The sequence below is a fragment of the Delphinus delphis genome, chromosome 10, assembly GCF_949987515.2.
Source record: "Delphinus delphis chromosome 10, mDelDel1.2, whole genome shotgun sequence".
Lineage (NCBI taxonomy): Eukaryota > Metazoa > Chordata > Mammalia > Artiodactyla > Delphinidae > Delphinus > Delphinus delphis.
This window is the reverse complement of record NC_082692.2, coordinates 99,061,788-99,088,390: the sequence shown is the minus strand read 5'-3', so window position 1 is coordinate 99,088,390 and position 26,603 is coordinate 99,061,788. Positions and strand designations below refer to the sequence as shown.

Below are 26,603 nucleotides of genomic sequence, written 5' to 3'. Positions count from 1 at the left end.
ACACCCAGTGTGATCATCGCATCAGGGGAGTAGTCAAACACTGGGAACTTCCAAAGTCCATTCAGTTCTCAGGTTGCCTTCAGGAGATAAGCACCCTCGCTCTAGCATATCTGTGGTTTTTAGAGTTCGGTAGGTTCTCTCAAAGAAGGGGCTGGGCTGGAACAAGCCATTGAAAGGGAAGTAGACTGTGAGGACAGTCAGTGCTACTCCTATCTGAGGGTGGCTAAAAGGCCGAGTGCTCCTAAAATTTCTTCTCCGGTGATCCACCTCCAGTGAGTCCATTTCCCATCTTTCCCTAAGCCTAAAGTTCCCAAGCATTATTCTTTGCGGCAAGACAATGAAAGTAGGGCCAATCATATCCCAAAGATACGATATCTAAGTTAAAAAGATAGGAGGGGACAAGGGGCATTTAATCTATCTGTTCATTTATCTGTTCTGTTCTGCAAGGTGGCACCAGCGAATAAGAGATAGAAGAGAGTTTAGTGGGGAAGGGAGAAGCCCTGGTTGGCCTGGAGGCAAATGCTGGAGCTGGCCCTAGGCAATGGTTAAAATGAGCAGGAAGATAAATTTAAAGAATGGCCTCTTCAGTAAAGTCATTTCCTTTTCCAAAGGTTCTGGGTAACTGGTCATCCATCCACTATGCTGAGTAGCCTCCCCCAGGCTTGACTGAACCAACCCTAACGACATCAGTTCAAGCAGGGTGTATAGTGAGACGCAAACGGCTCTATCGCACCAGCCACAGCCCCTCTTCCACATGCCCCACCTTCTCCAGGGTCCACACTTCTGCAAAACTTCTCCTATCAATGCAAATCTTATCTTTCAAAAGTCCTGGGCAAGTGATAACATAACAGCCCTGTCAAGTAAGCCCTGTCTTACTTGACAACATCAAATGAATAACATGACCACGTAAGATAAAGAACAAATCTCTAGTCTCACTGGAAGTCACATTTTGATTTTTTTTTCCCTTTCGCATATTCCTCTCTGAACTATTTCTTTCCACTGGTGCTTAATTTGATTTTGCAAGATAAGGAGAAAAGAGAGCGCCACACAATTCTACTGCAGTTTTGTGTAATCAGGGGATGGACTATTCTGATTTGGCCCAGTCTCTTTTTCCTTCCCAGACCCCAACAAGAGGCAATTTTGCCTCTATCCCGATCTTTAATGGTGCCCGGGTTGGTGCGAAAATCTTGGGTTAGAGGCCCTCTGATGAAAGTCCAGAATTTCCAAGGGCATAGGCATCAGCTTTTTTTTTTTTTTTTTTTTTTTTTTTTGCGGTACGCGGGCCTCTCACTGTCGTGGCCTCTCCCGTTGTGGAGCACTGGCTCCGGACGCGCAGGCTCAGCGGCCATGGCTCACGGGCCCAGCCGCTCCGCGGCATGTGGGATCCTCCCAGACCGGGGCATGAACCCGTGTCCCCTGCATCGGCAGGCGGACTCCCAACCACTGTGCCACCAGGGAAGCCCTAGGCAGCAGCTTTTAATTCAATTAAGCAGATACGTTCTGAGTAACATAAAGCACAGTCCTAGTTACTACAGAGGGAAAAAGGACAAACTTGAGAAGCCTATAATCAAGCACTTTGCAGCCCTTTCCCTTAAAAAAACTTAATACCTATTGACCCCATAAAAAGCCTACAATTACCTTAGTTGCAACTCAAAGATTTAGAGCCAAGGAGTCAACTGGAGTGAGCTTTTAAAGTGATTTACAGTGGATCGGGCTGTGGCCCCTGAGTACCACGCAGAACAGTATGCTGGCCACTGGGAGTGTAAATTTAAAATCTTGACTACTGAGGAAATTTGCTTTTTAAGTGCTTTCCTCTTATCTTTCAGGTACTATTAAATTAATAGGATTTCCAGTGTGGACTGCAGGTCTGGATTGGGAGATTAAAAGAAGGGGAGAAAGCAGTTCCTGGAAACTAAATGGCCCAAGGCAAACTGTGGAGTAAACACTGTGCTCTGGGCTGTCCCCCTGTCATCACGCCTCTCCCAGCTCAGGGTCTCCGGTTAGGTTCCCTGTTCCACACGGGCTCTCAGCGAGCTGGCGCAAGCTGCCTTCAATTGTTAACCCTATTTGGCTGTGTCGCCCTGATCTTCCGTTTGTTTCTCTACCTTTAAATGAACACGGTTTACTTTCCGTAGTCAAATAGACTATGGAGAGGTCATTTGCTTTTGTTTTGCTGTGCCCTGATCTTTTCATTTGAAGAACACGTAGACTCAGCTTTACTATGACCTATACTCCGTTGCCCTGCCCTATGGAAGACAGCGGCCCTCGTCCCTAGAATTCAAGAACGAAACAGCAAAGGGAAAATTCCCTGACTGTGAATGTACTGGGACAGCAGAACAAGGTGGACAATTCCTGTCTTTCTAAATATTCAGAAAAATAAACCATAACTCAGAATGCTTTCCCAAGGTGAAACTTCCACAGTGCCTATGTCAGCCTGGCCACTGCTGGCCGATGGGCAGGACTGGCTTCAGGGAGGAGAACGCACCCGAGCGGGAGGCACAGGGCCTGCGCTCCGGTGCCGCTTCTTCCACATGCTAACTCTGGGACCTCAGGGCAAGGTGGTCAACCTCTCTGGACTTCAGTTTCCTCATCTTTAAAAAGAGGATAATAATAGCAGCTGTAAGGTGGTCATGGGTCTTGAACATGATAAATACGCAAGAATTAAAAAAAATTATAAACAGCTGGATACAGGTATAATACTGTCAGAAAACCTACTGCCCTTCTTGATATTTGGCTTTTAACGCAGCAATATCCCACAGAAGTTTTCTTTTTCTATTAGCTGATTCTACTCTTACGGTTTAGCTAAAAGGGGGGAAAAAACCCATCTTGAGATAGTCATCAAATTACATTAACGGGTGATAAAACTTTTCCCAAAATATAACTGAGTGGGGAAAGAGTTACACGTTTCTGTCCAGTAATTGCACACCTTTCCTGCGGGGGTTCATTTGAAAATAAACGACAGCATAAGAAGGCTTTCAGGGGCTGGGACAGTGTCTTCTGAATGTTCTGTGGCTCTTACTACCCTAGGAAGCTGCTGCAGATATCATACTCAGAGTCAGACCCTACCTGTGAAAACTGCGGTACAGAGATGTGACCCAGGTCACAGTGCAAGTTGATGGCAGAATTGGGACCAGAATTAAGGCACAGTTATATTTTGTTTTAATATAATTCCAAGTTGCTTTCTCAGTTTCCTATCAGGGAAGAATTTTGCTTCTTGGAAAACGTGACCCAATCACCATTATAACCCACTCTGGGTTTCCCAAACAGTGGTCATCAATGTGCCTGCAGATGTTTGAGAATGCATTGGGGTAGGCCTGGCGGCTCAGAGCCTCCAAGAAGATAAAATTCATACACACAATAAAAGGACAGAGCTTCCAGTTCCCAGGAATAATCAGGACAGTGCTGCAAGGAAAGAAAAATGATGTAATATCTGAAATGTATTTTTATACCCCAGGGAGAACTTCTAAGAGGTAATTTGAGTAGTTCTGAATGATACAATAATGGGATTAACTACCTTTTCCAGGCCTAGGTCAGGCCCTTCCCAGAGAAAAGCAGAGCTGTGTGAAGGCATATAGATGTGGCCAGTTATTTTGATGCCAAGAAAAGACATGGATCCTGAAAGAGCGTGGTGGGACGAGGGAGGTCAGAGTTCATTTGTTCAAGTTAAGATGACCTGTACCTTTTTACACTATTCTCAAAAATTTTATTAGGAGAACTTGAAGGAGTTTTTCCCTTTTCAAAATGTTTACTTACCCTATCTGAAAACACTTCCTTTCCTCTGTTTCAGACTCAGCCTGTGGTAGGTACCAGCCAACAGCTGAGTGGTACTCCGCATGTGTGTGCGTGTCTGTGTGTAACATGGTAAGTCATTTACTCAAAGGGAAAACAACAACAACAAACCCAGCCACCCCAAATGAAGACAGTAGAAGAGAACTAACTGATTTGTCTGTTGTCTTTCCTGTCAAGATCGCCCTCGCCTTTGCTTTCGTCAGCGGGAAGGACTTTATGTACGAGTCATACAAATGTTTTGCCAGGGCCCGGAGATCAGCAGACTCTGGGTTCAGCTGGTCAATATCACTGGAGATCTCCGCCAACAGCTTCTCCTTCTCGGCCTGTGGCATCCGCCCAAACCTGATGGCTACAGAGGAAGAGAAACGGCAGGATGAATGACTGCGTTATTGTATATATATATATCACAACTTCTTTTATCCTTTCATTCATCAATGGACACTTAGGTTGTTTCCATTTCTTGGCTATTGTAAATAACGCTGTAATGAACATGGTGGGGGGCGAATGAATTAAGTTGAGTCTTATTAAAAATGTTTTTGTCCTTTAACATCTAAGGGGTGAACTTGCAGTCCTATCAGGCTTTTGACAACGAGTAAGGCTTCGTCTCATGGTCAGTTTTCCACGTTTAACATGCTGATTTTGTAACGGTTGTAGCCTGTAAACGAGACTTATACAACACTATTGCTTTTCATACGACTGTTGCCAATAACTTACGTTTTTCCACCTCTCTTCCTTGAGGAAAAAAAAATGGACGCATTTAGAGGTTTTGCAGGATTGGGCAACCTAATAACTATCACTTTATTTTCCAGCTCCTTTAAAGTAAAACAAGGAGCAGCCTTATCACCATTATTAAGTAATTTTTAAGTTGGGGTAACATTTTTCAAACTATGTGTAAAGAGTATTTAAACACTTGCCTAGGTTTCTTTCCAAGGTCGAGATGAGCAAGACACGACAGCCTCATCTCCTGACCCTGAAGTTTTACTTGACAACATTTAATTCATTCACTGAACACCTGTTTGATGGAAGACACTGGCTTGACAGACTGGACTGGGAGATGCAAGGATGAAAGGGACGCGTCTAGGAGATCCCAGATATAAAAGAGCCTAAATATACACGGATTATTCTCTCCCTCATGTACCGCTCTTTACGAGCTCCTTCCTTTCCACCTAAGCCGAGTTTAAGCTTCCGACCCTGGCATGATCTCCCCCTCATGCTCTTTCCTCCACCACTGGACTTACTGAAAGAGTCGTCTTCCCCGTTCTGTCTTACTATTTACTTCCCAACCCACTGCAATCTAGTTTTCCTCATTTAAATTCACCAAAACTTCGCTCTTAAAAGGATCCAGGGGCTTCCCTGGTGGCGCAGTGGTTGGGAGTCGGCCTGCGATGCAGGGGACACGGGTTCACGCCCTGGTCCAGGAAGATCCCACATGCCGCGGAGTGGCTGGGACCATAAGCCATGGCCACTGAGCCTGCGCGTCCGGAGCCGCACAAAAAAAAAAAAAAAAAAAGAAAAGAAAAAGGGATCCAAAGCTTTCCTCACAGTCAGATCTAGGGGCCTCTTCTAAGTGCTCATTCTGCTTGAGCTTCCCAGCTTCCTCCCAGCCGTTAATACTGTTGACCTTCTCCACCCTCTTATTTCAAATTTTTCTCACACTGGTTTGTGCTTTTCTGGCTCTCCTATCTTTCTGCCTGCTATATTCCAGACGTCTTTGACAGTGCCTCTTCCTTCACTTATATTCTGCTATTCCTAGTTTGATCTTCTCTCTAACTCAGAAAACGTGCTAGTGACTCCTGCCCTCTCTTCCCTGAGATTTGGACCCCTATTTTTCACTTCTTACTGTGTTCCTTTGCACATGGATGCTGGATATTCCACAAATACCTCAAATGCAACATAAAATCAAACTTTTCATTTTCCCCTCCAAACTGTCTCCTCTTACTGTGTTCCTTTCTTGATTAATTCACTCTATCACCCAAACTAGACACCTCAAATAATCTCTGACAACCCCTCTCTCCTCGGACACTTGTATTCATTGGTCACTGCTGAGAGATTTCTCTCAATGCCATTTCTTCTCACCGTTCCCAATGTTTTAGATCACAATATTGCACTGGTCTCCTGATGGTTCTCCCCAATTTTTCCCTCTCTAACTTCTCCTTTTGAGCTGTCAGTAGTTTGGTTTTTGATAATACAGGTCTGATCACTCCCTCGCTTTATAAGAATGTGGTGCTACAGGAAAGGTAAGAAACACACAGAAGAGGAAGAATGGGGAATTAGAAGTCGGATGGAAAAGAAGGCTTTTGAACTGGGCCTTCAGCACCACATAGGATTTTGACAGGGGACAGAAGGACACAATATTCAGAGCCCCAGACGCATTCTACCACAGGGCACTCTGCAGGAACAGCAAAGTACGCAGTTTGTCTGAAATGTAAGTGGAAAGGGCAGCAAAGGGAAAAGGAGGTGAAGGCTAGATCATGGGCGGTAATGAATACCCTGCAGGTATAAGTACCACAGCTCCTTTAGGACTTTTTACTTTGTTATATTTTCTGAAAGGTAACATGTTGCAGTTTAAATTTATTTGCCATTCAGTCTTTTCTTTTTTTGCAACATACATAGTGCTTCTGTTTACAAGGAAGGAGAGGACTACCTTATAAATGCTAAATGCCACAAAAATCTGTGAAACCATTTTGCTAGCATTTTATGAAGCTGCTAAAAAATTATTTTGAAAGTTGTCGCTTTTTTTTCAATAAAAGAAAAAAATCCATCATTTATATAATAGGATATCCTAATCAGTAAAGCTAAGGTTTCACTAACTTTTTATATTTATAAAAATTATTATTTTTGTCCAAACTGAATGGTATGGGGAAACCTAGCTGAATGACTCATAAGTAATATAAGTCAACTCCTCTTTACTTCAGATTTTTAAAAAAATGCACAGCCTAAACTTATTATTTTATTATTTAGTTCATACAAAAAGCAGCTCTTGAATATTAAATATTCTCTAGTCAAAATTCTTAAAGACTGGGCTTCCCTGGTGGTGCAGTGGTTGAGAGTCCGCCTGCCGACGCAGGGGACGTGGGTTCGTGCCCCGGTCCGGGAAGATCCCACATGATGCGGAGCGGCTAGGCCCGTGAGCCACGGCCGCTGAGCCTGCGCATCCGGAGCCTGTGCTCCGCAACGGGAGAGGCCACAACAGTGAAGAGGCCCACATAACGCAAAAAAAAAAAAAAAAAAAAAAAAAAAAAAAAATTCTTAATGACTAAATTATCCTATTAAAAATAAAGAGGACACATTTAAAAAATATGATTAATGTCAGGGATCTTGACAGCAGGACTTCAAAACACAAATTGTACTTTGAAAAACTATAAAAATGTGTATGAGTATCCATTTGACTGAAGAAGCAACATTAATATACAAGAGTATTTTTATTAAGATTCTACAGATACCAGCATCACTATTTCAAAGTGTAAAACAAGTAGTAGCTGATACAATGATCACTTAGGAATTTGGTTCTTTATTTCTGCTTTACTTTCGCTTAGAGCTTTCCTCTATAGGTGGTGCCTAGACAGGGCATTGAGCTGATTGTGTTCGGCACAATGCAGGAAGACTTCGGAGCCGTCAGCAGGATTGAACCATGGTCTAGAAATGATGGATTGTTAAATACCAAAATAAGTGGAACTTCGTTTATCTTGATCATTATAGAAAAACAAAAACTTTCTTCCCAAAACGTATCAATCCAACACCTGGGTGCTTCTTCTACCTAATGCTGGATATTTGAGAAACAACTATGTATCCAAATGGAAGAATTCTGAAATCATGTCCTTCTACGATGTTTAGACTACATGTCACAGTCAAAATGAAAGTTCCATCTGAAGATGGAACCATATACCATGAACCACTAATCAAATATACCATTTATACTTTCCCTACCCCAGACTGCCCTGGATTTGTACTCTGGGGTTACATCATTATGAGATCATCAAACGTACTGACTTAAATTGCTGAGGAATTGATCAGAACATATGGGAGACCTGATTCAGGCATATGAAAAACATATAGGTGGAAACTTTTAAATTCAGGTAAATGACAGATATCTAGATATTTGGAAGACTGTGGCACTGTCTGTAAGACATGGACTAGCTGGTTGAAAAGTGAGGTAGGTTGTTTGATTTACATAGAATCATAGAATTTTCAAAGTTGAAAGGACTTAGCAATCACTGATTTTTAAAAAATTAATTTATTACTTTTTATTTTTGGTTGTACTGGGTCTTTGCTGCTGTGCCCGGGCTTTCTCTAGTTGTGGCGAGTGGGGGCTACTCTTCGTTGTGGTGCGTAGGCTTCTCATTGCGGTGGCTTCTCTTGTTGTGGAGCAAGGGCTCTAGGTGCATGGGCTTCAGTGGTTGTGGCACACAGGCTCAGTAGCTGTGGCTTGTAGGCTCTAGAGCGCAGGCTCAGTAGTTGTGGTGCACGGGATTCGCTGCTCTGCGGCATATGGGATCTTCCCGGACCAGGGCTCGAACCAGTGTCGCCTGCATCATTGGCAGGCGGGTTCTTAACCACTGTGCCACCAGGGAAGCCCGCAATCATTGATTTTAGTGATTTTCCAACAATAGTTCCCAGAGTCCCTAGAGATCCTTGAAGGTGACTTCAAAGTCTCCTTCAAAGGTGGGAGCCGATGGCTAACCGGGAAGCTAAATGCACTGAAGGGACTGAACAGAGAGACCAAAGAGCAGAAGGAAAAGTAACACAGAATGGAGAGAATTCACTTTGGGGGATGTTTATTTCTTCTCGTGTGTACTGCGAATAGCAAGGAGCTGATCTTGGGGGCTTCCCTTGTGGCACAGTGGTTAAGAACACACCTGCCAATGCAGGGGACACAGGTTCGAGTCCAGGACTGGGAAGACCCCACATGCCGCGGGGCAGCTAAGCTCGTGCGTGACAACTACTGAAGCCCGCGCTCCTAGAGCCTGCGAGCCACAACTACTGAAGCCCGTGTGCCACAACTACTGAGCCTGCGCTCCTAGAGCCCGTGCTCTGCAACAAGAGAGGCCACTGCAATGAGAAGTCCGTGCACGGCAATGAAGAGTAGCCCCTGCTCGCCGCAACTAGAGAAAGCCCGAGCACAGCAACGGAACACCCAATACAGTCAAAAATAAAATAAATATTTATATAAAATATTAATATAAAATAAAATAAAAATAAATTTTAAAAAAGAAAATACCAAAAAAAGTATTAAAAGAAAAAAAAAGGAGCTGATCTGGGTATAACCCTAGAAACCTCTTTTGATAAGTTGGTCAGTTATTACATTGAGGTCCATTCACACAAACTACTAAGAAAAAGACTTTCTATAAGAACGGAAACCTCATTACTGTTGGCCTCACAATGGCCAGAGCAAGGAATTTTAAGTAGTTACTACAATATCCTAGAAAACTTTGTATCTGGAAATGTTTCCTTCATCAGGATAATAGACAAAACTAATCAAAACCTACTTGTTGAGGTCCCCTTCATGTGTATAGATCAAATGGATGTTTTCTTTTCTGTGCAACCCATTCCCATCAAAACCCATGAAAAGGGATTTTCTTAGTCATGTTTGCAATCCTGTAAATGCTGAACTGCATGTGTTTGATGCCATGACATTTAATTTCTTTTTCTTTCTTTCTTCTTTCTATCTTTCTTTCTTTCTATCTTTCTTTCTTTCTTTCTTTCTTTCTCTCTCTCTCTCTCCCTCCCTCCCTCCCTTCCTCCCTCCCTCTCTCTCTCTCTCTCTCTCCCCGCCCCCGACCTTTCTTTCTTTCTTTTTGCCTGTGCATGAACTAACCAAACACTCTACCAAGACTGCTCCTCTATCTGAATAGAGTAAGCTAATTGTCATAACAAGTCAAAAGATGACCTTATTATCAAGTTCATGATGCTTTCTTTGACTTTTCTGGAAAGATAAAATTATACCATCAATACTATATAGGTTGGACTTTAAATATTATTTGCTTATAAATAATAAGAAATAGGAGATATATTTTATGTGAATGTGTGCAAGCACTAGGAAATATATTTTTCTTCAATATGAAAAGTGACGATTTTTAAAGGACAAAAAAATAAATAGCATTAAAAGCAAAACTGGTCTCCTTTCCTAGGCAGTCTTAGTAATAATGACCTTAAAGTCAAGGATTTCTTCATAAAGATAAAATAAGTTTATTGCGGGCTTCCCTGGTGGCACAGTGCTTAAGAATCTTCCTGCCAATGCAAGGGACATGGGTTTGAGCCCTGGTCCAGGAAAATCCCACATGCTGTGGAGCAACTAAACCCGTGTGCCACAACTACTGAGCCTGTGCTCTAGAACCCGTGAGCCACAACTACTGAGCCCGCATGCCACAACTATTGAAACCGCGTGCCTAGAGCCCGTGCTCTGCAACGGGAGAAGCTACTGCAATGAGAAGTCCGTGCACCACAACAAAGAGTAGCCCCTGCTTGCCACAACTAGAGAAAGCCTGCGTGCAGCAACGAAGACCCAACGCAGCCCAAAAAAAAAAAAAAAAAAAGTTTATTGCAACTTGATTGCATCACCTAAAATATAACCCTTGAATTGAAAATTGGTAAAAACGCTTATGTTTTGTGAAGTCTGAAATAAAGAGGAAACTGATGGAATTAAACCAGCAAATTATCTTGCAATTAATGACTGCAGTTGTATACACAGCAGATATAATCAACTGTTGAGGAAAGTTGGACCAAATTTCCATCCTGTCTAGTATAGCTGATGGATCTATTCAAAATATATTCTTACCTTTAGAGGAAATGACCCCATATTATGATACAAATATAATTTTTTAAACTATTTTTAAAGGGTAGAAGATCAGTTCAATTAGTGATTCCCAAATATCTTGATTTCTGCTATAAAAACCAAACATCTGCACGATGGAACAAAAATTGAATTTTCACAGATGCTTTGGAGTCCTTATAGATGAAGACTGACTTCAAATATTATATCTTCTTACCAGATTAGTTTTGAGAGAGGAAAAGGTAAAAGAAAAAAAAAAACAGGGTATATGATGACATGAGACTTTGGACTTAATTTGATTACTTTGGCATTTTATATCTCTTGAACCCATAATTATTTTGGAAAGAACTGATTAATTCTTGACAAATATAATACTACCAAATTACATCAAAATTATTTTTTGCGAGCCAGTCAACCAATGAGAGCCAAATTAAGAACTGTTTCTTCAAACAGCGCTGTCTTCCATGATGTTACTGAGTTAGTGCTACAGTTCATGAAAACATGGGTCTCCTACAGTCCTTCCCTCGTCGACATTCCAAATCATAAGCCTGACTTTAGACACAGGTTTAAAAAGTAGAAAGTTTTACTCTCTTATGTTACTATGGATACTGAAGCTTTGTGGAACTTTAAAATATTTGCTTAATCCACAAATTGTATGCTGCATAAAGTCAGGGATAGTGTTCTACTCATTTTTGCATAGTAAAGAGAAAAAAGGACACATATCTAAATTCTGATACACCACTTAAGTTCCGTATCCAGAAATCAGAATTTTCCTACATTAAAAGTAGAAACTACTATATATAAAATAGATAACTAATAAGAAACTGCTGTATAGCACAGGGAACTCTACTCAATACTCTGTAATGGCTTAAATGGGAAAAGAATCTAAAAAAAAAAAAAAAAGAGTGGATATATGTACATGTATAACTGATTCACTTTGCTGTCTACCTGAAACTAACACAAATTTGTAAATCAACTCTACCCCCCAAAATTTTAAAAAAATAAAGTAGAAACTACTGATATATATAAGTAAAGTATAATCTGTTTTTAATACTATTAAAGCAACACAGAAAATTAACCACAACTATCATTACATTTGTTTCAGAATACTACAGTTATATCCATTATCTCCCAGATTTCCCAGTCTTTACTCCCATCATGGCAGATGCTCAACTGTAAGAGAGAAGGATTCACATTTAAAGCTGAAAAATTCTGACCTAATTGAGAAACGTTTTAGCAGCATGCAGTATTCTGAAATCTGGCAATCGGTGGAAAAACTGTACACGTTTTCAGCAACGGCCCTCACGTCTACTGATCTGGCAGCCATAATGAGAATAGTAAAGTATGTGGCACTCAGGGTTCACTTACCATTATGAGACATCCCCACAGCAAGGCACTTCTGAAAACGACAGTACTGACATTTATTTCTACTTTTTTTGTGGATCCGACAGTTAAGATCACACCTATCATAAATAAGCTTCAATCTGATTGTCCTCCGGAAGAAACCCTGCAAAGGGATATGGAAAAAAAGGAAGCAAATTTTGAGTGTTTGTGACAATGGCTAAAGGTACACTAGCCTGGGTATCAGAGGCTAAGGTAGGTTCTTGACACATTCTGTCACTGGTGACTTTAGATAAATCACTTCATCTCTCTCAGTTTTCTCTGCTATAATATAAAGAACCAGAGGATCTCCAGTATCCTTTTTTTAGCTCTTAGACAGTGACCACAACCCACTGATGTCATTGAATGCATCTTGGCTCTACATCTGGATTTCAGCAAGCTCTAAGAAGTGCTCTGGCTTTAATGTAATGCAAATAAAACACCATGTAATCAGTTCAGTCTCTCTGTAAATCATTCCAACAGCATGCCCCAGCCTTATAATTGTGCTAAGCAGTTTGGCAAAGTTATAGTCATTTCATTCTAAAACATGAGCAGGGCCAATAAAAATCCACATGTGGATAATTTTTTGGAATTCTCTATGTTGCATAATTTCCTACAGAATTGGTTTCATTTATTTATGCATTTGAAAGAGTGCTCCATAATCGTTGTAGCCTACAAACAAGAAGAGATAGCAGAAAATAACATGAGAAGTAATACATAAATCCTCAGAAAATTGACAGCTATCTCAAAATAGCAAATATGTCCATTGGAGGCTAACTGAATTCTATTACATTTACATATTTTTGAAAGACCAGAAAAAAAATTCTAATGAGAAACATTTTCTTACTCCATTTTTTTGTTATTGTTCAGAATATTCCTACTCATTTCTATTGTGCTCATCTTCATGAAACTCACTTCTTAATTCTTTCAAATTTATCTGGCCCTGTTTGACACAAAAAGCAATGAATTAGGACTGACTCTACCACTGACATGCATTTGGACTTTCTCCAGATTTCTACCTTGAACTCTAGACAAGTATGTTCAGCTGCTTACTTGACATCTTCACTTGGAAATCTAAAACCATCTCTAACCCAGCAGGTCCAACTGTGAAGTCCTAATCATACCCTGCAAGCTTATTTCACTGCAGCTCTCTCTATCTCAGCTGATACAACTCCAACCTTGAAGTCACTCTCAACTTCTTTCTCTCATGAAGAAAAGCTCTTGCTCTAAATACACAATTGCCTGTTTCCCTCACTGCATTCAAGTTGTGCTAACACCTCGACTTCTCAGCGAGGCTTATCTATCTTATTTCACACTGTGGCCTGTCCCTGTCCCCAACTCTCCTTGGCAGTTCTTGTTCTCCTTTACTCTGTTCTTCTTTTTTCCCAATAGCCTTTATGACTTCCTAACATACCATATAATTTACTTACTATATTTATGTTTATTTTCTGCTCTTCCCCTACTGTCCAACTAAAATTGTGAGCTCCCTGGGAGAAGGGATGGTCTCTTATGCCCCTAGATGTAACCCAAACGCCAACAACAGTGCTACGTTAAAATACGTTGAGTAAATATGTGTGTCATTTAACTTCCTTTCTAGGCCATCTCTGATATCTTGTGATTCTAAACTATGACTGAGATATTACAAGGCCACTAGCACACTCCTTTCCTTTCAGTTTTTGTTGCTATCTTATTAGAGGTAATAGTTACAAACATGTAGGAAATACATGTAACTATAAAATATAATAAGATAATTATCACACATGAGCCCATTGTTCAACCCAAGATTTAAAATCATAACCAGCCACTTGCTTGCACTTATGAGTTCTTCCCTTATCTAACTCCTGCCTCTGTGGCCTCTTGACAATATAATCATTATCCCCAATTTTGAGTTTATCGTTTCCTTGACCTTTAAGAAAATATAGTTTTATCACACAATCTATAAAACTAAATAATACGTTGCTTAGGTATGCTAGTTTGCGGGCTTTATTAAGTAGTATCATACTATATACAGGTATTGCAAATATATTCCCCTCTCTATGACTTACGATCCTTGAAGTTTACTATTTCAGTCTTTTTTTTTTTAACTTGTAAACCTTTTCATTTTGCTTTCATTCTTGAAAGATCACAGGGTACTCAGTTTTTCCTCTTAACACTCTGAATTCCACTGTCCCTGTGCTTTCATTGTTTCTGTTGAGATGTCTGTTGTCAATTGACTTTGGTTGCATTTATATATTCTCTTTGTTTTTCATATTCTGCAGTTTTACTGCAGTGCGTCTAGCCATGGATTTCTTTCATTTATCTTCTTGCACATGGTTTCTGCATCATGGTTTCACTTGTTCATCAGCTCTGGTACTCCAATTAGTTAAATGTTAGGATTTCTTTTCAATCCTTCAATATTTCCCAACTTCTCTTTTATATTTTTCATCTTCTTACCATTAATTACTCATTAATGTTCATCATGAAGGCAAACATCAGAATAGCCAAATAAGATGACAAAAAATATATAATGACAATGGCAAAAGTAAGTAAAAGCAAACTTTTCTCACCACAGTTCATCAGTAAGAAGAGTTCTGTACGTTTCTATTCATCACTAAAGAAGACATATTTTTAATATTCAAAGATCCTATGAATACTTAAAGAACTAAAAGAGGCTTCAAATTCTAGCAGATTCTGGGTAGGACATATTCTTTAAGACATTGTTGGTCTCATTCTTAGTAATTTCTTTGCATATATCTTTCAGTTCAGTAATCCTTTCTTCTCCTGTTTCTAGTATGTTATTTAACCCTTGTATTGAATTTTTATTTCAATGATTGTATTTTTCACTTTTAGAAGTTTCACCTGTTTTCAGAGCTGTTGGTCAGGTAGTCTATTATTGCTCACTCATTCATTGCTATGATTCTGCCCTCTATCTTTGAACAATTCATACACAGCTGTTGTACATTCTGTATCAGGCAATTCCAATATCTGCTTTCCTTGGGTAGGGGTGGAGAGGCCTAAGTCTGTTTTTTTGTTTATTTGTTCACTTCTGGTGAATGTCATCAAGTTGATTGCCTACTTAAGTGTTTGCTGACATTTTATTTTGAACTCATTTCTTGACCTTAAACTGTGAGAATCCTACAGGGTCTAAATTGGGAATTCTTTCCTCCAAAGAGAATTTAAAGATCCTTCTGTTGAAAACCAGGAGTGACACTGGCTTATGACTATTTCAGACTCTCTTGAGAATTGTGGCTCAACTCAGAAGCCCCAGACTCAGCTGCTCCTCACTGACAGCTCAGAATACTGACATAGGCATCTACCTGTAGGGCAATGCTGCACCTCAGTATTCCTATGGGCATCTATCATGAGGAAGCTCTGCCCTGCCCCTCCAAGTATGCCTGCAGCTACATCTCAAGACCTAGGATTTTTTGTTTGTTTGTTTTGCTATTAACGTTTTCCCTACCTCTTGTGAGATCACTAATATCTCAAACGGTATGTCCTGTGTAGGGTATGCTGGAAAGTTAAGCCTCTTTAATTCTCAAAGGGTTATAAGAAGGTTTAAATATTTAAAAGCCATTTTCCCCCCAATGATTCACACAAGGCTAAAGTACAGAACTGTTGTCACTGATAAATACAGGTGAGAAATTTTGTTTTGATTTTTGCCATTGTGACCATATATTTTTTATGATATCCTTGACTGCTTCTCTGATGTTCACTGTTAAAATCTAATATTAGTGGTTGAAAATGCTGCTTGGCTAGCTGACAGGTCCCACAGTACTCACCTATCTGGCATGGTTGGAGAGGAAGGCTTTTTAATAAGAGAACTATGTTTTTTAAGCTTAACCCTTATAATGTAATTTTTTGTTTTGACTCCTATGATGTCTTTCAAAGTGTATCACATTCTTTTTATAATGATTCCAATGTTGAAGGATAATCATTCTGTATATCATTTACGTACTGACTATGCACCTAAAATCTTGAACTAAATATATACAGACTCCAGCACAATCCTGGAATTTACTTTTACCTTTCTTTTAAGACTAAGTTCATGATAACCAACCATTTTCTTGCAATTTGACTCTTTCAAGAAATCTAGAGAGGAAGATACAAGGCTCTCAGTGTTTCTTCTGTAAAATTATTTCTTGACTTGAAGAATGAAGCAGGCTTCTCAAAAGTTTCTTCATATTGCCAATAAAGAAACACTCTCTAACAACACTCTTTTATTGTGTCAGCGTCCATAAAATGATGTGCAATTCCAACAGCTCACAGTTCTGATTATCATGAAGTCTGTGAACTGGTGTGATGGAGATGCATCAGTCAGCATTTCAGAAAATGGTTTTGTGTATATTTTTATTATAAAGTCTTCATATTTGCTTGTGAGAACGTAATGCCTGTTTTTTGTTTTTTCTGCTTTAAAAAAAACTTCTCCAACCTATCCTTCATTGTTTTACAAGTAACAAAACTTCAGGTGCAATGAGACCTAAGAGCGGTATTGTTAAGTTTACAATGAGATTAAACGCCCTGTGTTGGACCTGCATTCAGCTTTATCATGAAATGGTATGGCCCATAGGGGCTGAATCAACGAGCTGCCACTGGCACATGGGAATATACTAAAAACTCTTTCTGAGGTAGGATACAAAAAATACATAGAAATACAAAAACAGGGCTTCCCCAGTGGCGCGGTGGTTGAGAGTCCACCTGCCAATGTGGGGGACATGGGTTCGTGCCCCGGTCCGGGAGGATCCCACATGCCGCGGAGCGGCTGGGCCCGTGAGCCGTGGCCGCTGAGCCTGCGTGTCCGGAGCCTGTGCTCCGCAGCAGGAGAGGTCACAGCAGCGAGAGGCCCGTGTACCACAAAAAAAAACCCAAAAAACAAAAAAACAAAACCAGATTATACTGTATTGTATGGTAGATTGTGCTTCCTTATGCCTTTAGCTAAGTCTATGGTTCTAAAATGATCTTTCACTAAAGGCATAAAAATATGATGAAAACCGACTAGAGAAAAAAATAAGTGTCCAAATTGTAAGCAATAAATGCCAGCTGTGAAAGCTGTAGAACTTATTAGTCTTTCAGTAGCTACAGGTTATACATTGCCTAAATCTGTAATGTTAACAACCAAATACTCCATCACTGTTTCCCTGTAATCCAAACCCAATCTTTTTATTCCTATCTGAATTTTGGCAAGGATCACCAACATAAACCTGTTCCACTGGCACTGTAAAGCTTTTTAAAAAGACCTACTGACAGTTATCTTAAGGATTATAACTATTTTTTGCAATCCATAAATTAGTTTTCAGGTTTGTGGTCAACTGTATTTTAATTATGGGTATAGCCCACATTCTACTGAAATGACAAATGTTAAATTGCCAAACCACCTTTCAGAACATACATACAGGTGAGTCTAACACATGTGTGAATTTCATTTTCACTGAGTATTGTTGATGAACTGAGGTGATATCTTTGATTACTGACAGCCACTGGTCTAATTTAGCTGCATTCAGAGTGTGGCAGCAATTTTGTTTAACTCCATAGTAGCAAAGAATGAGTCAGTATGTCTTCAGCTTCATTCCTTGTAACAGTGGTTCTCAAACTTTTTGGTCTCCATACCCCTTTACTCTATTTTTTTTTTTTTTTTTTGCGGTACGCGGGCCTCTCACTGTTGTAGCCTCTCCCGTTGCGGAGCACAGGCTCCAGAAGCGCAGGCTCAGCAGCCATGGCTCACGGGCCCAGCCGCTCCGCAGCATGTGGGATCCTCCCGGACCAGGGCACGAACCCGTGTCCCCTGCATCGGCAGGCAGACTCTCAACCACTGCGCCACCAGGAAAGCCCACACCCCTTTACTCTTGTACAAACTGTTGAGGTTTCCAAACAGCTTTTGTTTAGGTGGGCTATACCTATTAGCATTGATCAGACTAGAAATAAAACCTGAGAAATTACTATGCACAAGAACACACAAGCCACATTCCATCAGGCATCAGAACTATGCTAACATTCCATGTCATGTAGTTTCTGGAACACTCCACTTACAGTCCTGAGAGAATGAAAAAGGTAAATAACAACTTATTATTATTATGAAAATAGCGTCAACCTCATGGGTGTCTTGAAAGGGTCTTAGGGACCCCATTCCCAGATCACAATTTGAGAACTGATGACTTATACTTGGAGAAGCCAAATTACATTATTCCTCTAACGTTTTTCTTGTTCTTATCTTTAAAATGACCAGATGTCTATTTTCCCTTCCAAGGATAGCATAACCTTCCTTGCATTTTAGTCTAGGAAGTCTGTAATCCATATTTTGGATGGTTTCCAAGTTACTGCAGGTTACTATACTATACTGTTAATTTTTTTCTACTGCTTTTCTTTATTTGTTTATATCTGGTACGTGAAGGACTCCCCTAGATTCGTCAGGTCTTAAGTGTTCATTCTCCATTTTTGCCTTAGAACATTTCTGTTTGTAACTCGAGGGCACTTGGGTTTTCTCCTCCCTGTTTTCTTTTTGCTACTTTTCTTCTTTGCTTTCTTTTATCTTCTAAGTTTTTATGCCCTCAGAACGTAGCTACTTACAATATTTGTCTTTCAGTTTTTAGCTGTTCTCAGAAATGTTACAACTCTCTACAGGCAGAAGCAAGAAGAACAACAATCCTGCAGCCTGTGGAACAAAAACCACATTCACAGAAAGACAGACAAGATGAAAAGGCAGAGGGCTATGTACCAGATGAAGGAACAAGATAAAACCCCAGAAAAACAGCTAAGTGAAGTGGAGATAGGCAACCTTCCAGAAAAAGAATTCAGAATAATGATAGTGAAGATGATCCAGGACCTCAGAAAAGAATGGAGGCAAAGATCGAGAAGATGCAGGAAATGTTTAACAAAGACCTAGAAGAATTAAAGAACAAACAAACAGAGATGAACAATACAATAACTGAAATGAAAAATACACTAGAAGGAATCAATAGCAGAATAACTGAGGCAGAAGAACGGATAAGTGACCTGGAAGACAGAATGGTGGAATTCACTGCTGTGGAACAGAATAAAGAAAAAAGAATGAAAAGAAATGAAGATAGCCTAAGAGACCTCTGGGACAACATTAAACGCAACAACATTCGCATTATAGGGGTCCCAGAAGAAGAAGAGAGAGAGAAAGGACCAGAGAAAATATGTGAAGAGATGATAGTCGAAAACTTCCCTAACATGGGAAAGGAAATAGCCACCCAAGTCCAGGAAGCACAGAGAGTCCCATACAGGATAAACCCAAGGAGAAACACGCCGAGACACATAGTAATAATATTGGCAAAAATTAAAGACAAAGAAAAATTACTGAAAGCAGCAAGGGAAAAACGACAAATAAAATACAAGGGAACTCCCACAAGGTTAACAGCTGATTTCTCAGCAGAAATGCTACAAGCCAGAAGGGAGTGGCATGAAAAACGTAAAGTGATGAAAGGAAAGAACCTACAATCAAGATTACTCTACCCGGCAAGGATCGCATTCCGATTCGATGGAGAAATCAAAAGCTTTACAGAGAAGCAAAAGCTAAGAGAATTCAGCACCACCAAACCAGCTCTACAACAAACGCTAAAGGAACAAATGCTAAGTGGGAAACACAAGAGAAGAAAAGGACCTACAAAAACAAACCCAAAACAATTAAGAAAATGGTCATAGGAACATACATATCAGTAATTACCTTAAACATGAATGGATTAAATGCTCCAACCAAAAGACACAGGCTTGCTGAATGGATACAAAAACAAGAGACCCACTTCAGACCTAGGGATACATACAGGCTGAAAGTGAAGGGATGGAAAAACGTATTCCATGCAAATGGAAATCAAAAGAAAGCTGGAGCAGAAATACTCATATCAGATAAAATAGACTTGAAAATAAAGAATGTTACAAGAGACAAGGAAGGACACTACCTAATGACCAAGGGATCAATCCAAGAAGAAGATATAACAATTATAATATAGGAGCACCTCAATACATAAGGCAACTGCTAACAGCTATAAAAGAGGAAATCGACAGTAACACAATAGTGGGGGACTTTAACACCTCACTTACACCAATGGACGGATCATCCAAAATGAAAATAAATAAGGAAACAGAAGCTTTAAATGACACAATAGACCAGATAGATGTAATTGATATTTATAGGACATTCCATCCAGAAACAGCAGATTACACCTCTCAAGTGTGCACGAAACCTTCTCCAGGATAGATCACATCTTGGGTCACAAATCAAGCCTCAGTAAATTTAAGAAAATTGAAATCATATCAAGCATCCTTTCTGACCACAACGCTATGAGATTAGAAATGAATTACAGGGAAAAAAATGTAAAAAACACAAACACATGGAGGCTAAACAATACGTTACTAAATAACGAAGAGATCGCTGAAGAAATCAAAGAGGAAATCAAAAAATACCTAGAGACAAATGACAATGAAAACACGACGATCCGAAACCTATGGGATGCAGCAAGGGCAGTTCTAAGAGGGAAGTTCATAGCTATACAAGCCTACCTCAAGAAACAAGAAAAATCTCAAATAAACAATCTAACCCTACACCTGAAGGAACTAGAGAAAGAAGAACAAACAGAACCCAAGTTAGCAGAAGGAAAGAAACCATAAAGATCAGAGCAGAAACAAATGAAATAGAAACAAAGAAAACAATAGCAAAGATCAATAAAACTAAAAGCTGGTTCTTTGAGAAGATAAGCAAAATTGATAAACCATTAGCCAGACTCATCAAGAAAAAGAGGTAGAGGACTCAAATCATTAAAATTAGATGTGAAAAAGAAGTTACAACAGACACCACAGAAATACAAAGCATCCTAATAGACTACTACAAGCAACTCTATGCCAATAAAATGGACAACCTGGAAGAAATGGACAAATTCTTTGAAAGGTATAACCTTCCAAGACTGAACCAGGAAGAAATAGAAAATATGAAGAGACAAATCACAAGTAATGAAAATTGAAACTGTGATTAAAAATCTTCCAACAAACAAAAGTCTAGGACCAGATGGTTTCACAGGTGAATTCTACCAAACATTTACAGAAGAACTAATGCCCATCCTTCTCAAACTCTTCCAAAAAATTGTGGAGGAAGGAACACTCCCAAACTCATTCTATGAGGCCACCATCATGCTGATACCAAAATCAGACAAAGGCACTACAAAAAAAGAAAATTACAGACCAATATCACTCATGAACATAGATGCAAAAATCCTCAACAAAATACTAGCAAACAGAATCCAACAACACATTAAAAGGATCATACACCATGATCAAGTGGGATTTATCCCAGGGATGCAAGGATTCTTCAATATATGCAAATCAGTCAATGTGATACACCATATTAACACTGAAGGAGAAAAACCATATGATCATCTCAATAGATGCAGAAAAAGCTTTTGACAAAATTCAACACCCATTCCTGCCTGCTCCATAACTCTGGAGAGTTATGATAAAAACTCTCCAGAAAGTGGGCAGAGAGGGAACCTACCTCAACATAATGAAGGCCATATATGACAAACCCACAGCAAACATCATTCTCAATGGTGAAAAACTGAAAGCATTTCCTCTAAGATCAGGAACAAGACAAAGATGTCCACTCTCACCACTATTATTCAACATAGTTTTGGAAGTCCTAGCCATGGCAATCAGAGAAGAAAAAGAAATAAAAGGAACACAAATTGGAAAAGAAAAAGTAAAACTGTCACTGTTTGCAGATGACATGATACTATACATAGAGAATCCTAAAAATGCCACCAGAAAACTACTAGAGCTAATCAATGAATTTGGTAAAGTTGCAGGATACAAAATTAATACACAGAAGTCTCTTGCATTCATATACACTAATGATGAAAAATATGAAAGAGAAATTAAGGAAACACTCCCTTATGCGATTGCAACAAAAAGAATAAAATACCTAGGAATAAACCTACCTAGGGAGACAAAAGACCTGTATGCAGAAAACTATAAGACACTAATGAAAGAAATTAAAGATGGTACCAAGAGATGGAGAGATATACCATGTTCTTGGATTGGAAGGATCAATATTGTGAAAATGACTATACTACCCAAAGCAATCTACAGATTCAATGCATTCCCTATCAAATTACCAATGGCATTTTTTACAGAACTAGAACAAAAAATCTTAAAATTTGTATGGAGACTCAAAAGACACTGAATAGCCAAAGCAGTCTTGAGGGAAAAAAACACAGCTGGAAGAATCAGACTCCCTGACTTCAGACTATACTACAACGCTACAGTAATCAAGACAATATGGTACTGGCACAAAAACAGAAACATAGATCAATGGAACAAGATAGCCCAGAGATAAACCCACGCACCTATGGTCAACTAATCTATGACAAAGGAGGCAAGGATATACAATGGAGAAAAGACAGTCTCTTCAATAAGGGGTGCTGGGAAAACTGGATAGCTACATGTAAAAGAATGAAATCAGAACACTCCCTAACACCATACACAAAAAGAAACTCAAAATGAATTCAAGACCTAAATGTAAGACCGGACACTATAAAACTCTTAGAGGAAAACATAGGAAGAACACTCTTTGACATAAATCACAGCAAGATCTTTTTTGATCCACCTCATAGAGTAATGGAAATAAAACCAAAAATAAACAAATGGGACCTAATGAAACTTAAAAGCTTTTGCACAGCAAAGGAAACCATAAACAAGACGAAAAGACAACCCTCAGAATGGGAGAAAATATTTGCAAACGAATCAACAGACAAAGGATTAATCTCCCAAATATATTAACAGCTCATGCAGCTCAATATTAAAGAAACAAACAACCCAATCCAAAAATAGGCAGAAGACCTAAATAGACATTTCTCCAAAGAAGACATACAGATGGCCAAGAAGAACATGAAAAGCTTCTCAACATCACTAATTATTAGAGAAATGCAAATCAAAACTACAATGAGGTATCACCTCACACCAGTTAGAATGGGCATCATCAGAAAATCTACAAACAACAAATGCTGGAGAGGGTGTGGAGAAAAGGGAACCCTCTTGCACTGTTGGTGGGAATGTAAATTGATACAGCCACTATGGAGAACAGTATGGAGGTTCCTTAAAAATCTACAAATAGAATTGCCATATGATCCAGCAATCCCACTACTGGGCATATACCCAGAGAAAACCATAATTCAAAAAGACACATGCACCCCAATGTTCATTGCAGCACTATTTACAATAGCCAGGACATGGAAGCAACCTAAATGCCCATCGACAGATGAACGGATAAAGAAGATGTGGTACATATATACAGTGGAATATTACTCAGCCATAAAAAGGAACAAAATTGGGTCATTTTTTGAGACGTGGATGGATCTAGAGACTGTCATACAGAGTGAAGTAAGTCAGAAAGAGAAAAATATCGTATATTAACGCATGTAGGTGGAGCCTAGAAAAATGGTACAGATGAACCGGTTTGCAGGGCAGAAGTTGAGACACAGATGTAGAAAACAAACGTATGGACATTAAGGGGGGAAGCCCCGGGGGTTGTTGTTGTTGGTGTGATGAATTGGGCGATTGGGATTGACATGTATACACTGATGTGTATAAAACTGATGACTAATAAGAACCTACTGTATAAAAAACTAAAATTTAAAAATTTAAAAAAAAATTTCAGAAAGAAAAAAAACCACCTCTCTACAAATACCTGATGAACAGAATCACAGTGAAACTATTTGCTTAAGCCTTCTAGTTTTCTAAGTGTTTTACCAGCCCATAAAAATAATAATTTATTGTGGAAACTTAGCCAACCATACTTTTATTTATCAGCATAAATTACCAAGATGACCAAAAGTAAATGATTTCTTCGGGTATTTCTCAGAATTTAGCCACTATTTCCTCAAAATTATATAAATCTAACTCAATAAAATGACATGTTCTTACTACTCCTTGGGAAGATAATGATTTCATATAAGATCACAGATATTTTAGTTTGGTTTCAATCACAGAATGAATGGGTTTTCGTGTTTTAAACGAAAGCCATCTCTTGCCAGTAGTATTTCAAGGAGTCATTTTGGAATTTTAGAACTTAGAGATGAATAAGAAGCCCTTGGGGAGCTAATCTAACCAAGCTGTTTTACACACGAGGTGTCTGAAGGCTGAAGTGCTCATGCGATTGGTTAGGGACCTTGGGCAAGTGGCCAGGTGACCACTAGCTTGTCTCTTTCACTTTATTAAATTGCCTTTGGAGTAATAAACTATTGCACTGAAGAGGTTTTAGAGATCATCTAATTCAACACCATCATTTTATAGAACTGAAAACTTAGACAGAATATGGTTTAAAAATGATAATATGCAAAAGCATCTTGTACAATATCTGGCGCATAGTAGAAATTCAATAAATATTAACTTCCTTTTTTGGCCCATGGTCCAGTTAGGAACCCAGATATTCTAACACCTACCTAACTGCTGTCATATATCATTATTCTGAACAAAAAAGCCCAACTGACGATTGAATCTGATCTAACCTTTTATAAGCAGCATTATTTTATAAGGTAAGTATTTATGAACAATTTATTCTGAGCCCTGGAGTATATAGTAAGTACTATTCGATTACTATTTTATTCATTGAGCCTATTAGAATTAATTCTTTTAAAATACGAACTACATTTTAAAATATGAGTAGAGGGACTTCCCTGGTGGCGCAGTGGTTAAGAATCCGCCTGCCAATGCAGAGGACACAGGTTCGAGCCCCGGTCCAGGAAGATCCCACATGCCGTGGAGCAGCTAAGCCCGTGCGCCACAATGACGGAGCCTGCGCTCTAGAGCCCATGAGCCACAATTACTGAGTTTGCGTGCCACAACTACTGAAGCCTGCAAGCCTAGAGCCCTGTGCTCCGCAACAAGAGAAGCCACCGCAGTGAGAAGCCCACGCAATGCAACGAAGAGCAGCCCCCACTCACCACAACTAAAGAAAGCCCGCGCACAGCAACGAAGACCCAACGCAGCCAAATTAATTAATTAATTAAATTAAAAAAATAAAAATAAAATAAAATACGAGTAGATTAACATTTTCGTAATAATTGGGCAGAATATTACTAAATGAACTTTCCAAAATACCCTCTTTCACAAAGAAAAGAGGTGAGGAGAAAGAGTACCTCCTTTCCAAAACAGTTACATCGCTTTCCCTGCTCCTAACACATAGCTCAAACTGACGCTGGAACAAGAAAGCACAGAGCACTGGTTTAGGAGTCATAAGATATACGTTCTGGTCCTGGCTCTGCCACTTACTGATGGATGACCATGGGCAAGTCTCACTGATTCATGATTTCTACACCTGTAAAGTGGCCATACATAAGCTTGACTTTATAGGACCGTTCTAAGGCTCAAATGAAGATTATCTATCTATCCATCTATCTATCTATCTATCTATCTATCTACCTACCTACCTACCTATCTATCTATCTATCGGGTCCTACATACACAGAATATTCCATGGTATAGTGAAAAACAATATAGAATATTCAGGAAATCCGGGTACCGGCCTGGGTCAGCTCATCACTATCTTTCCATGATACCTTGAACAAGTGACTTTTTTTTTTTTTTTTTTAAATCTGCAAAATGCAAGGTTCAAATTAGATGGTGCTGCACAGGACCAATTTGGAAAAAGGGAAGTGAGGCAAAGTAGCCTTGCTTTGAACAATTTTCTTAGGTTTTCAAGTATTATACCATTTGAAGAATGGGTTTTGCCAAAAATATTTAAAAGCTTGCCAATGTTATCTCAGTTCTTTGCCATCTGTTTGCAACAGGAAATGAAATAATAGGTACATTTTCAGCAAATTATTTCAAAAAAGAAAAAATGTTTTTTTACCTTGCATCCTTCACAAGCATGAACTCCGTAGTGGAACCCTGAAGCTTTATCCCCACAGACACGGCATTCAATTGCCATGAGGGAGTTGGAAGGCTCTTCGTGAGGCTTATTGTACAGCTGAGTCTTTTCAGAATAGTAAGGTGGGGATGCAGGCTCCACTTTGATTGCACCTGTGTACAGAAAAACACGAGCAGGTAATTACCACGTGAAAAACAATGCCCGACAAGCAACAGGGAGGTCACTATAGTACACCTTGCTGCCATTATTTTATTATTTAAGTTAGATGCACTATGGAACGTGAAAAATACACAGGAAAAAGTAGGCTTTGTAATCACAGGCAAGTCGCAACACCTCTGAGCCCCACCTGTGAAAAAAAATGGGGTTAACTCTGTGGTTAACTTTTAACTTTGTGGTTCTATGACCGTCCAATACCTCGTAATATTAAAGCTCTAACAGGCAACATATGGTATTTCAGACCATTAAGGTTACTTTGCTACATAATGTGCTGTATTTGGCATTCGTGACAATATTAAATTATACATTTGAATTTAAATGTTGCATTTTAGAAGTGTTTTAAAACCACTCTTGAAAAGGAAACAGAAGGAACATTGTCATGAAAAGGTATGGTAAGCCCAGCTTGAAGGTACATGAAAAATAAGAGAGCAGGTTCCCATCAATGTTGAGTCAGAAAAGATGGTTTGTAAAATGATCTCTGATAGAGAGAGGCCCTATGGAAAGCAAGCACTATCTTTCCATTGATCAGGATCAGGCCTGTTAAATTTTCGTATCAGGCTCCAACTGAAAGCCACACATATAAATATAACCAAGTATATC

General features: G+C 39.4%; 1 protein-coding gene across 2 annotated transcripts in view; it reads right to left on the bottom strand.

The window, feature by feature from the left end:
- The window catches only part of PPARG (peroxisome proliferator activated receptor gamma), a 129,135-nt gene that overhangs the window by 22,785 nt on the left and 79,747 nt on the right, over positions 1-26,603 (bottom strand). For both annotated transcript variants that reach the window (XM_060023076.1, XM_060023075.1), the window contains 3 exons: positions 25,770-25,939; positions 11,927-12,065; positions 3,939-4,138 (listed from right to left, as the gene is read on the bottom strand). In XM_060023076.1, the coding sequence (XP_059879059.1) occupies positions 3,939-4,138; positions 11,927-12,065; positions 25,770-25,939 (509 nt within the window). The remainder of the gene's footprint in view (positions 1-3,938; positions 4,139-11,926; positions 12,066-25,769; positions 25,940-26,603) is intronic.